General features: G+C 43.6%; 1 protein-coding gene across 1 annotated transcript in view; it reads left to right on the forward strand.

The window, feature by feature from the left end:
- The first annotated feature begins 525 nt into the window (after positions 1–525).
- URI1 (URI1 prefoldin like chaperone) overlaps positions 526–13,892 on the forward strand; it is a 63,399-nt gene continuing 50,032 nt past the window's right edge. Inside the window, exon 1 of the mRNA XM_035117478.2 lies at positions 526–1,202. Coding sequence (XP_034973369.1) covers positions 1,131–1,202 — 72 coding nt within the window. The 5' untranslated portion in view covers positions 526–1,130. The remainder of the gene's footprint in view (positions 1,203–13,892) is intronic.

Genomic DNA, 13,892 nt, shown 5'->3' on the forward strand with positions numbered 1-13,892 from the left:
AACTTGCAGACTTTATAAAGTAAGAGATCAAGAAGAACATGCATTTAAAGAAGACTGGAAAACATTTATTGAATATATGGAAAATAACTGCAGCTGAAAACACTAGCAGCGTTAAGATAAATTCAACAGAGTAAATAAGTTTTGATGGATGTAAAAGTGGAAAACTTTGATTTGAATGGTTAGTAAAATATGAATATATAAAATGAACCATGGAAAGAGAAGAAGGGAAGTCACTGGATACTTTAAAAAGTTTGTAAGATGCTTCTTTGGAAATATCAAATTGAAAATTTGATAAATTATACATGCCCCCCCCATATATATATGAGATGTCAGTCCTATTGAAGCCAAAGGCACTTATTTCCCTCAGGTAAGCGGGTTTAGGACAGCAGCCTTCAAGGTAAGGCAGCCAGGCCTGATCCTCCGGCGCGTCCGAGAGAAGCTGAGAGGGAAACTGGCGGCGGCGGCGGCTCCTCCTCCCGCCGCTGCCTCCTCCCCTTTCCTCGCCTCCTCCCGGCGGCGGCGGCTACCCAGAGCGCTGCACAGCCACTGCCAGGCAAGCGCGAGGAACGGGCCTCAACCGCCGCTTCCTCCTCCTCCTCCTCTTTCTCCTCCTGCGGGCCCGAGTCCACCAGAGCCTGCGGGCGAGGGCGACTCTCCACCCCCGGCGGCGCGGCTACAGCACCCACTACTCCTACTTACCCCTGGGCCCCGGCTGAGGAAGCGGTGCCAGCGCGGCCCAGCATGCGAGTGTGAGATGTTTCGCCCGTTGTCGTCGGCAGCAGCAGCAGCGGCTCCTGACTGGGCCCAGGCGGCTTTGGCGGGCCCCGCGCGGCGGATGCGACTCCGGAGCCGGCGCTTCGCCCTCCACAAACATTTCTATAGGACTCATTCGCCTTGCTGAGGAGAATATATATCTCTCAATATATATTCTCAATATATATATATAGAGGAGAGAGAGAGACACATACGCAGGACCAAAAACAAAAACCCCTCCCCTCTTAAGAGAGAGAAGTAAGAGGCAGGCAGAGGCCTAAAGCCTCCCAAGCGGCCGTTAGTTTTCGCCCCCATCAAGGCTCCCCGCCCCCCGCTCACGCCACCGACACTCACACCCCCGGGGCCCCGTTAGGTCCATGGAGGCGGCCGGCCGAGCCCCGCCGCTCAGCGCCGCCCAGCTGGGCCGCCTGCGGGACGAGCATGGAAAGGTAAACTGGGGGCGGGGAAGGTGGGCCTGGGGAGGGGGCGAGGGACGAACGGCGCCCTCCTGGTGGGGAGCCGCGTGGCTGTGAGGTGGTGGGCAAGGGGGTGTTTCTGACGCCAGGCCTGGTCGGGGGCGCCTCGTGATGTATGGGTGGGGGTAGGTTGGGGGGTGGCGGCGTTGCTGCTGATATTGGGGAGGGGGCCGTGGCCAGCGAGGGTCGGCTGGCAGGGGAGCGGAAGGGGACCCCGTCAGGGGGTGTGTCAGGCACGCTGCTTGTGTCATGGCAGCGCCATGTGGAGGGTTTGTTTTGCAGAGGGTTTCCTTTCCACTTCCCCATGTATATGTGTATAATGGACTTTCCTGTATGTGTGTGTGAGAGCGAGATAGCTTTAAACAGTGCAATTATTGGTAACCCAATTATTGGTAACCCCCCCCCAAAAAAACCCTCCATAGTGTGATTTGACAGTGCAATTTTAACCTTTCCTACTTGGAAATAAGTTCATCTGGGTGGTGCTCAGTGATGGTTCTACCTGTACTTGGATTAGAACCCCTGAAAGTAATGTGGTTATTGCTATTTTAATATGTATTTATTTGTATATTTTAATTTATATCCCACCTCTTTCTTGAAAGTGGCATACATAATTCTCCCCGCTCCTCATTTAATCCCAACAACCACCACCCTGTAAGGTAGGTTAGGCTGAGAGGCAGTGACTGACTCCCAAGGTCACCCAGCTGAGTCAGGGATTTGAGCTCTGGTCTCTCACAGGTCCTTGTTAGACACTGCATTATCGCTTGTCTCTCCAAGTCAGAATTCAAGGCAACTTTCAACGTTCAAAAACAACGTTATCAAATACAAAGTGATAAGCAAGCTCACTAAAAAAAAAAGCTAGTAAAAAACAATAGATAAAATATACCACAACACATTTAAAACCAGTAATTAAAGTACAGTTTGCCTTGATCAGCAGCCCAGTGATCAGCGTTGTCCACACTTTAGTTTTTGAAGGCCTGTCTGAATAAGGTCTTAGCCTGCTGCTGAGACGGATAGCAAAGAAGGAGCCAATCTAACAGCTTTTGGGAGGGAATCTGGGAGTAGCCTCGGAAAATACTGTCTCATGACACCACCAAAAGTTATGTCATATCCATTAATTCCAATGGGTCTATTCTGAGTAGAACTCACATTGGATACAAATCACGGTGCTTCAGGTGGGGCTTATGTCCAGGCAACTGTGCATGGAGTTGTAGGCTAAAATGCAAAACTTTACTGTTGAACTTCAGAGGACTGGCTTCTTAGGCCAGAGTTGTAGATAAGCCTACAAAAGTTTTTGGCCTGCAATAAAACTTTTTTTAAGAAAAGCCTGCAGAGGAATAGTAGTGTTTGGTTTCTGTGCTGGGTGCACTCACTTGGCCTGCATTCAGTTCAGTTCTTGACTGCAACTACCAGAGCTGAAATAGTGCTGCATACTAAAAAGAAAAAAGACATCGAAGCATACTATTTAGCCCAGGCACCCCCAAACTGTGGCCCTCCAGATGTTTTGGCCTACAACTCCCATGATCCCTAGCTAACAGGACCAGTGGTCAGGGATAATGGGAATTGTAGTCCAAAACATCTGGAGGGCCGAAGTTTGGGGATGCCTGGTTTAGCCTCTTGAAAGTTGCAATGACACACTTATTTGGAAGCGAGTCCACAGAAATTGGTAAAACTTACTTCCAAGTATGTGGTTTGTTTATGAGAGTTGAGCATGTTTAGTAGCTACAGAACTTTTGAGTGTCAGTTTGGAAAGAGTTACAGATAGGTAGCCGTGTTGGTCTGAGTCGAAGCAAAATAGAAAAAAAATCCTTCAGTAGCACCTTAAAGACCAACTAAGTTTTTATTTTGGTATGAGCTTTCGTGTGCATGGTATCTGAAGAAGTGTGCATGCACACAAAAGCTCATACCAAAATAAAAACTTAGTTGGTCTTTAAGGTGCTACTGAAGGATTTTTTTCTAGTTTGGAAAGAGAAACACAGAGGGGGCCACAGAATGGATTAGGGCAGTGGTTTTCAATCAGTTTGCTGTGGCACCCTGGGGCAACACTGGCTTAATTTCTTTCCTTCCCTCCCTCCTCTGATACCCTCTCGTGTCTCTGCCTCCCAAAGGCTTGCACAGCTGTTTGTTACAGCAGCCCTGGCTACAAGCTCTGTGGGTGAATGGTGCTTCTGGAGCTGGCCAGGGGGTGCTTCCCAGGTCTCTCTGGGGCAGTGTGAGAAGGCACCTCTCTTTGGGGCGGGGGTGGCAGCTCAGAGACCAGGGGTGGCATCTGCGGCTGCCCAGAGGAATCCCAAGGAGAGGGAAGAGGAGAGGTGACTGAGGGAACACTCTGAGGGTGTTCAAGAAAGGGTGAGGGGCTGCCAGCTCTGCAGGCAAGGGGTGACATAACTAGGTTCCTGAGCCCTACACGGGTGCCGCAGAAAGAATGTAGTTGTTCAAGGCAGCCGGGGACTCAGAAAGGTTGAAAACCTCTGACTTAGGGTATTCTGTAGGAGTGACATGGCTGACGGACTGGAACCCTGAACAGGAGTGTTCCTGTTTGAAAGTAAGGATACACAGCAATATATTGTTGCCTATCCCACATGTTACTCTAGGAGTAAAACAGAGCTGGATGATTTACTGTTTTACTCTAGGAGTAAAACAGAGCTGGACGTGGGTGGTACTGTGGGTTATACCACTGAGCCTAGGGCTTGCCGATCAGAATGTCGACGGTTCGAATCCCCGCGATGGGGTGAGCTCCCTTTGTCGGTCCCAGTTCCTACCAACCTAGCAGTTCGAAAGCACCTCAAAGTGCAAGTAGATAAATAGGTACCGCTACAGCGGGAAGGTAAACGGTGTTTCTGTGTGCTGCTCTGGTTCGCCAGAAGTGGCTTTGTCATGCTGGCCACGTGACCTGGAAGCTATACGCCAGCTCCTTCGGCCAATAACGTGAGATGAGTGCTGCAACCCCAGAGTCAGTCACGACTGGACCTAATGGTCAGGGGTCCCTTTACCTTTACCCCACATGTTACTCTAGGAGTAAAACAGCTGGATGATGGGGATAAACTGACCAATGGTTGTCTTCAGGCTGGACAGAGTGGAAGTCCTGTGCTTATTCTGGCTATCAGGAAATTGCTGTGAGGGTATGATAGGACAACCACATGGGGAACAAGGCAGAAAAAACACACCACTTTACTTTGGAAAGACATTACCATGGTTCATACGTTCAATGGGAGAAGTTGCTGGTACAGTGTGGCGGTGAAGTGGTGCAAGCAGCTTCACTCCTTTGCACAACCTTGACTGTGTACTGAACCATCCACATGATCATCAGTCATGTGCAGGCTTGGTTCATATAATCTTTTCTCCTTTTTCTGCAGAAAGTGTGGTTTACACTGGAAACTAATTGTGTTGTAGAGGAATAGGACTTGGCTCTGCCATCATAGGGTCAGTTAGTGTGGGAGAATGTAGCAGAAATAATAGAAAAAGCAGCATTTGCAGATGGCTTAGTAGTGTCTCCTGTTGCAGTGCTATTACATTCTATTTTCCTGCCCACAACCTCTAGTGAGGTGAGCAGAATACATTAGTTATCCATCCCTATGAGATACTTTTAAGACACTTTGGATGGGGTGAAAATGTGTGACTTTTTTGGTTTAGGTTTTGTATTGCACTGAGAACTTTGGGAAATTTTTACATTTTATTTGTCTTGCAAGAGGATAGATTCTTTTTCCCAGCATTGTACAAGTAAGGATGAAGAGAGCCCCCTTTGCTATGTTTAATCATAGAGATCTGATATAGTTGGGGTTATTTTGTTCTGTTACAGTTTAAAATGTTAGCATCAACAATATTAAACAATATTAAGCTATAGTTGTGGTGGCATCACAATGCTCAAAATGGCTACCTACATGATACAGCTGTTAATTAGACAAGAGTAGCAAGAATCCGAGAGAGCTTAGAAGAGGGTTTAACATGGTTTCCACTGGCATATCCATTGACAATCCAGCACCTGACTCCAGGGGTCACTTTTCCATCTGCTCTGTGTGAGAAGCCAACTCCCAAGTGATACGTAATGCCCTCACTTCTTGGCGAGGTGCATGTGCCTTTGGCTTGCTACAGGAAGTGGCAGCAATGCCAAAGAGCTTGGGGAAGTCTTTAACCTTCTGTTCTCTCTGTGTCACTTTTAGCTGTCCCACCATCAAGATGGGTTAATAGCTATGTATTGAGTTGTATAATCTTTTATAAGCTGCTTTGGGGATTAATTTATATTGAAAGACAAGGTATAAATCTTTTAAAATAGATAAAGGGGGGAAACAAAAGGATTCAGCAGCTTTTTCTAATAAGAAAACCCTCCAGTACCTGAAAAAGAAATCTGTCCTGTGTTCATGGGAAGGTTCATTTATTTATCATGACCCCTTGACATTAAGTTATAGGCATAAATGGTCTAACTTCTCACTGGAGTTCTATCCAAACTAAAAATCACTAATATGCTATTTTTGTGCTTTATTTCTTTTAAATCAAATAACTTCAGAATCACTTAAGGAAAGGTTCCCCATATGCTTACTGCTGTACCATCTGGGCTGTTTTCAGGTCATTACAATCTGTTGTGTAAATAAGTTCCATAATATGTAGCAAACATGCACAGTTTTCTACAAAATGTTGAGTCCGTATATAGAGGCATAGAGTCAAATTAAATTTGATCCAAAACTCAAGAGTGAACCTACCGCATCCTACCCCACCCCTGAAAGTGATGCCTCTTAATCATTTCATGACTTGAAAGTATGAATGGATTTCAGTAAAAAGCAGAATGCCTGAGGTGCTGTCAGTAGAACTGGATATCACACGGCTCTTCTTCACACATACAAACTACTAACTTTGGTTGCTGCAAAAATCAAGTGATTAACACGCATGTGAGACACCATTCTTTGAAAAGAAACCAGAGGGAGCAAAAATAAAAGTAGATTATTGGTTCAGAAGAAGAGTTCCACTAAAATTAACTGCTGTGGTGTTACTCTTAACTCAAATGAACTATGGTCTTAGGGATACTTTTGTAACTTGTTAAGGCTAGTAGGCAGTCTGCATATGGAAGGATTGCTGCTTTGTAATGTAGCAGATTGCAGACTGGACAGCAGTTTTATGCATGCATATACAGTGTGAATTCCCCACCCACCATGGCAGCTTTCCCAGCCTGGTTCCCTTCGGATGTTTTGGACTACAGTTTCCACCAGCACAGCCACTGGGGAAGCTGGTATGTTATTTGTCCCTTCTAACAGAATGGGACTGATTCCAGTCTTAGGATGGGTTGCAATGTCTTACTGTTGAGCTTGTGGTGTTCAGCAGCATCAAATGTTTATTAAAAGGACTGCTTACTTATTGGAAATATCTGGTGATAATTTGTAGAGAGGTTAGTTAGGTAAAGGTAAGGTAAAGGGACCCTTGACCATTAGGTCCAGCCGTGACAGACTCTGGGGTTGCGGCGCTCATCTCGTGTTATTGGCCGAGGGAGCTGGCGTACAGCTTCCAGGTCATGTTGCCAGTATGACAAAGCCGCTTCTAGCGAACCAGAGCAGCAACGGGAGCTCACCCCGTCGTGGGGATTTGAACTGCCAATTTCTGATCGGCAAGCCCTAGGCTCTGGTTTAACCCACAGCACCACCCGCGTCCCTAATAGTTAGGTACAACTGTTCTATTTAATTTTCACTGTTTAGCTCAGAGACAGAAATACATTATCAGAGAACATCTAGTTATGACATTTACCTGAGAGTACTTGTGCTTTTAAAAAGTTTCTTATGTTTTTGCAGAGAGAAACTTGGGAGAATAGTTTCTTGGAACATCAAGTTCACTTGTTTGCATATGAAAAATATAAGGTCAAGGACATGGACCTGTGAATCTTCATATTTGTTAAACTACTGGTAACTTACACATACTGCATTTTTCCAAGATTGTCCATTGAGGAAAAGGCTGTTTTATATGTCAGAAAGCTGTTCTTTGTCATCAATATGTGTAGCTATACATTTTTCAGTGCTTTTTTAAAAAGGGATTTTTAAAGGGATTAAAATAAATAGGAGAATTTCACAAAATATATTAGTTTTCTTCATGATTTTGAATCTTTCACAGCCCAGTACTTAAGTCTATGTACTGAAGTAAGAGCTGCAGACTCACTTCATATATAAAATAAACCAATTTGCCATTGCCCTTGAGACTGGTTTGGAAGCTGCAGCCTGGTTGCTGTTGTGCATTGGGGAACTGATAACATATAACACCTGTGTTGAGAGAGCTGCCTGTACATTGTTAGAATATAAACCCCTAAACAACCTGGAGCCTATGCACATAAAGGGCTGCCTTAGTCTCTATGCACTTCCCTGATCTTTGTGATATGCTACCAAGGAACATCTGGAGGTGCCTGGCATGTCAGACCATCCTCAAGAAGAGCGTGTCAATTTAGTGTTGTAGCACTAGGGTTAGGGAACTCTACCCAGTGCAATCAAATCTGGCACCAGCTGTAATTTGTTTTAGGCATGAACTTCAGACTTCATTATTTCAGCAAGTCGCCTTATGAAAATGATTTACTGTTTTTATGCCCTTGTTTGTACATAGTGTAGATATATTTTATCCCTTTGCTATTTGGAAATGAATGAATAATAACAACAGTTACAAAAACAAGCTGTGGTAAGCTTTGAACTCACTCGGTCAGTCCCCCTCCTGTGCATGTCAGGGTAATAGACTGATCGTTTTCACTTTACATTTTGAGTAAACTGCACCTTCAATTTACATCCAAATGAGATAAACTGTGGTGTATCCTATTGTTTACACAGATAAGGATCCAATTGTACTTTCAGATACTAGTTTGTAAGCTAACCATAGGCCCAGTTTAGCATAATGTCCAAACTGCAGTTCAGCATTATGTGTGTTAGCTGGCCTGGACTCACCTGCTCCCTCTCTGGCAGGCTGTGAGGAAGAGATCAGAAGCATTTGCTTTTAAACTAACAAGAGTCTCCATTATGTCTGAACTCATGGAACTTTGGTTAGTATAAAGTTTAAACTATGGTTGGTGAACAAACCAAGATTATAAATCATTCTTAAACCTTTTCATTTCAGCTGACTATAATTAGGAAATCTAGTTAGTTTAAAAGCAGAAGTGAAAGCTGATCCTTCCAGCTGCACTAGGAGGACAGAATGCATAAATCCAAGACTTGTATTGGTTCAAATGCAGAATGCTGTAGTTTAGTGTTATGTCCAAAAATTATCTTAGCTTAACTCACAGTTTGCAGAGTTCAGACATGATGGAAAACTGCAGTTTATTCAAAAAAAGTGGACAGTAGTCTCCCCTTCTTCAGGACATATGGCAGAGGTAGCAATGCAGTGTCCACCAGATGTTGTTGAAGTATAACGTACATCAGGCCTTAGGAAAAGTTGTTGTCAGAGTTATAGAGTTAGTTAGATCAAACTTTCGAGAAAGTCATTAAAGTTGCAATTCTTTTAGCTCTTTCTAGGGAAATTGGTTCCATTATACACACTGGGGTTTATTTTTGAGCAAATATGCTTGGTTTGACCTGCATATCTTAGTTTCTCAGAATTTTTTTTTGCAGACTGTATAAATGCTGTGATAATGTTGGTTCAGTTTCATGTTTTAAACTCTTTATTTTGAACCAAAACATTGATTTACAGCTTTTCTAGTTGCTCCAAGCAGCATACTAACATTTCAAAAATAAAATACAGATTGAGCAAACAAAGCAAACTGAACATTCAGAAATACATTAGGGGGTTGAATATATGATACACATCTTCTCACCAAATCCAGGGTTGAAATTCACCATGAATGTATTTATCATTTCAGAATTTACACAGAAATAGCCCTATTTCTAGGATAGTGTTGCCTGCAATGTGGTAAACAATTTCCAAATTTCAACTGCATACCTTCTTCTTCTTTGGCAATCACTCATAACCAAGTAAGATTATCTTCTATGAACGTGGTCTTAACAGTGAGTCCATAAGTGACTGTGGAGGCTAATTCTGAATCCATACACCCTTCCACAATGGGGTCATAAGTTTTCGGAAAGGAGTTGATCATGGTAAGGGTTTGCCAAACATGCCTTCCTATTAGCATGTTTCTCCCTTTAATCTTGAGTTCGAGCGTCTTCAAAGTCCATAACACCTTTGGTAAAGGCTTTTCTCCAATTGGAGCGCTCGCAGGCCAGTGTTTCCCAATTGTCGGTGTTTATACTACATTTTTAAAGATTTGCCTTGAGAGAGTCTTTAAACCTCTTTTGTTGACCACCAGCATTACACTTTCCATTTTTAAGTTCAGAATAGAGTGGTTGCTTTGGAAGACGATCATCGGGCATCCGAACAACATGACCAGTCCAACAAAGTTGATGTTGAAGAATCATTGCTTCGACACTGGTGATATTTGCTTCTTCCAGTACACTGGCATTGGTTTGCCTGTCTTCCCAAGTGATGTGTAATTTTTTTCCAGACGCACTGTTGATGGAATTTTTCGAGGAGTTGGAGATGGCATTTTAAAGTTGTCCATGTTTCACAAGCATACAGGAAGGTCGGTAGTACAATAGCTTTGTAAACAAGCATTTTGGTTTCCCTGTGAATGTCCTGAACTTCAAAGACAGAGCTCAGGCGATGTTGGATTTCGGCATCAATGTTGGTCCTTGTGGAAATATAACTGCCCAAGTAGGAGAAGTGATCAACACTTTCCAGTGTTACACCATTGAGTTGGATTTGTGGTGTTGCAGAGGGGTTGCTTTGTGCTTGTTGGTACAGCACTTTGGTGTTTTGGATGTTGAGTGATAGACCAAGCTTTTCATAAGCTTCTGTGAATATATTTAGGATGATTTGGAGGTCATCCTCTGAGTGTGCACCCCTAAAATCTATTGATGTTTTGTCTACCCTTTTTTGTTTCAGCCAATGTTAAAAACATCCCGTGTATTTTTTTAAGCAGCAGCTGATCCAGGGAAGCAGATCAAAGTGCTCCTCTCCTGACACATGGCTTCGTTTGGGACATTCTACTATCCTAAGATAACATTGCCAATGTATGTTTAAGAAAGTTCCTATGAAGGTTGATTATGGCTTCTAATTGTGTTGATTCGAGAAAAGTCCAGCACAGGGAATATAGTTCTTTAAAAAATGATGCATAGTTCTTTTTTAAATGAAACATATGCGTGTGAGTCAGTGTTAGAAACTGAGATATGAAAGCTAGGAGCTAAATGACACCTTAAACCTAGGTTATGGGCGCAACAACAGAATGTCTAGGTGCACTTTTTTAAAACAAGAATACAAACCTGAAAATGAATGAACTTCAGCTAAAATATTATGTTCATTTTCACATGGTCTAGTCCTTCCCCTGTCTACCCCCCCTAATATTCTTAAGAGGGTTTTCAGAGAGTAGCTGAAAGTGGGGAGGCAGAAAAAGGTCCACATTGCCTTCCACTCTGCAGTTTTAAACTGAAATCTTAGGTGCAGTACTGCACCCAGAGCTCAGAAACTGCTTGTGGTAATGAAATTCTGAATTGCAAAATGCACCTAGAACAATGGGAGTTTCAAACACTGGTGTGAGTTCCCACTTGTGTAGAAAAGATAAAATAAAAAGTTGATTTCATTGTTAAAGTAGAAATTGAATAGCCTTTCAGTCTTGTCTTGACCGCATCCAATTCTATGTTCTCTTGGATTAATTTCAAATTTAAAGTTGAGATTCTGCCTACAGTTACTTGGGAGTATATCCCATTGAATTCAGTGAATAATAGAACTTGATAAATTCCAACTCTAACTTCCAAAGCTGCAAGTTATAAAATGATACATTTTTCATTTCCCCCTGAAAGTATAATTGGTGTGGTTTATTCCACCCCACCCACCTTGCTTTCGTTATGTGGAAAGTTTGAATCTGAAGAACTGAAACTGCATTAAAGCATGGGCAGTTGGATGATAAATTGTGGTTGTTTCACGGAACTTGGGCAATTGCTTACATATATTGGTGGTGATTCACATGATGGTGCCCCCTTGTGGCCCCTAAACAGCATTAATATAGATAAAAAGAGAATTATATGTTTAAAACTCTAGGTGCAGTTGCTGTATGGACAAGAAAATTGTTCTGAATCAACACCTGAAGGAACAATTATATTTCATTATATTATTTGTTGGCCCAGAGAAGAAATGCTTATCTGGCTTTGTTTCATTTGCACATTCAAATGCATATCAACATGTATTCTGTTTTTAATAGTATGGCTGGTTGTCAGGGCTTATGGGAGTTGTAGTCCAAAAAAATCTGGAAGGCACCACAGTGGCTACCTCTGGTTTAGTGCTGGATAATGCTAGGTTTGCTGTGTGTGTAGTTAATACCGTATTTACTTGAATGTAATGCATACTTTTTTTGGCCAAATTACATCACAGAAATTAGGGTGCACATTAGATTTGATGGCACATTTACATTTGTCAGCAAATACTTTTTTGGTTTCAAGGTTTTGAAAATTTAGGTGTGCATTAGATTTGATGACACATTAGATTTGCGTAAATACGGTAATCTGCATTTTATTTAGATGTCAGTATTAATCTCATATGTTTCCTAGCACATGCAACGGTACCTTGATTCTCAAACTTAATCTGTTCCGGAAGTCCGTTCCAAAACTTAAGCGTTCCAAAACCAAGGTGCACTTTCCCATAGAAAGTAATGCCAAACATATTAATTCATTTCAGACTTTTAAAAACAACCCCTAAAACAGCAATTTAACATGAAATTTGCTATCTAACAAGACCATTGATCCATAAAATGAAAACAATAATCAATGTTCTGCACTGTACTATAAAATAAATAAGACAGTATTGTAGATGATAAAAATTAAAATTACATTTTTTTCTTACCTGCACTGATGATAGTCATAAAACGAAAAACAAGCCACAGTCACAAAAATGGAAAAAGCCATGCAAACAAAAACACAAAAACCAGCAAAAACAAAAGCACCAAATATCACCTCAGAACACTGCAATCAGAAACGGAAGGCTTAAATAACATTGGGGGGGGGGACTCAAACGAGCGGCGCAAGGGCAGAAGCGGGAGGAAAAAGGCTTAATTACTATGTGGGGGACTCAAATGAGCTGCACAACAGTAAAAACGGAAGCTCGGGAGCACATTTGGCTTCTGGGGCAAAGTTCAAAAACACCTACTTCTGGGTTTGCAGCGTTCGGGTTCCGAGTTGTTCAGGAACTAAGCTGTTCAAAAACCGAGGTACCACTGTATATCATTTATACCGGTACTAGAGGAGACATAAGTCAGGTTCTGTTGCAAACAATGCTTGAGCATTAACTACTATTTCTGAATAGCTAATTGATCTTGTACCATTAGGTAAAACTATGGTTTGAAAACCATGGTTTGCATTACATCAGGCATCCCCAAACTTCGGCCCTCCAGATGTTTTGGACTACAATTCCCATCATCCCTGACCACTGGTCCTGTTAGCTAGGGATCATGGGAGTTGTAGGCCAAAACATCCGGAGGGCCGCAGTTTGGGGATGCCTGCATTACATCATTCTCAAGCAGGCTGTCCTACAAGCAAAGGATTTGACGTTGGGCACTGTGAGGGACAAGGGATACAGGGAAGTCCCTCCCATCTTAAGTTCCAGCCCATCACCAAGCGCTGGAGAGAGTAAGGAGAGCTCTGCCTCCAGCGGAGAGTCAGGAAGTGGTGTCCGAGGCTCAGGCAGGGTTGTGGAGCCCATGCCTCAGGTGGGACAGGAAGTTGGACGCACGGGGGGGGGGAGGCCAATCCCCCCAACTCCCGAATTGCGACGCAAACGTAGGGGGAAGAGGTTGGGTCTGCCAAAGTTGTGGTGCTGGAAGAAAACGCGCCAATCGCCATTCGGGAGTTCTGACACCTCACCTTAAGGATGCATTTTTATTGCTCTGAACACTGTAAATAATCAGCACTTAATAAAAGCCTTAAAAGACCATGCTGGAGTCGTTACTCTAGAGTAGCCATACCAGGCCCTCTGACAGCAACTCCCGAATCTTTTTTTGGCTACTTTGGAGTGCAGCGATGAGCGCTCAAGAGGCTGAGCATTGGAGGCTGGAGGCCGAAGCAGCGAAGCAGGAGCTACAGAACCTCACAGCGCACGCACAGCAGCAATTGCATGCCGCTCAGGAGGAAGCGCGAGGGGCGCAGGAGGAGCTGAACAAGCTGGTGGACCAGGTGAGGACAAAAGAGGAGACTGAGAAACAGCTAAGGGTGATGGTATTAGACCTGCAGAAAAAGTTGGAAGAGGAGAAAGCCGCTAGAGGTGGGGGGGCACCCCAGCCGCAGCTAGTCCAAGTGAGAAGGGGACAGAGCCTAGTCACCAAGTTCAGCGGAGACCCGAGGGAGTACCTCGGATTCGAGACTGAAATAAATTATGCGCTGGAATTGCATGCAGCAGAATTCCCAGATGACGCGCACAGAGTCTACTTTATCATAGAGCATTTGACGGGGGCCGCCCGGGAATGGGTAAGACCGCTCATCGCGCAAAAAAATCCTTGCATGAAGAACGCAACTTTATTTCTAGAAGCTTTAAAATTAATGTACGCTAGCGACAGTGAAATGGAGGCCACTAAACAGGAGCTTCATGACCTAACACAAGGAAAATCGACAGTTAGAGACTACTGGGCGAAATTCACCATGCTGGTGCACAAACTGGGGTGGGATCTGAACAGTGAGC

The sequence above is a fragment of the Zootoca vivipara genome, chromosome 6 (assembly GCF_963506605.1).
Source record: "Zootoca vivipara chromosome 6, rZooViv1.1, whole genome shotgun sequence".
Taxonomy (NCBI): domain Eukaryota; kingdom Metazoa; phylum Chordata; class Lepidosauria; order Squamata; family Lacertidae; genus Zootoca; species Zootoca vivipara.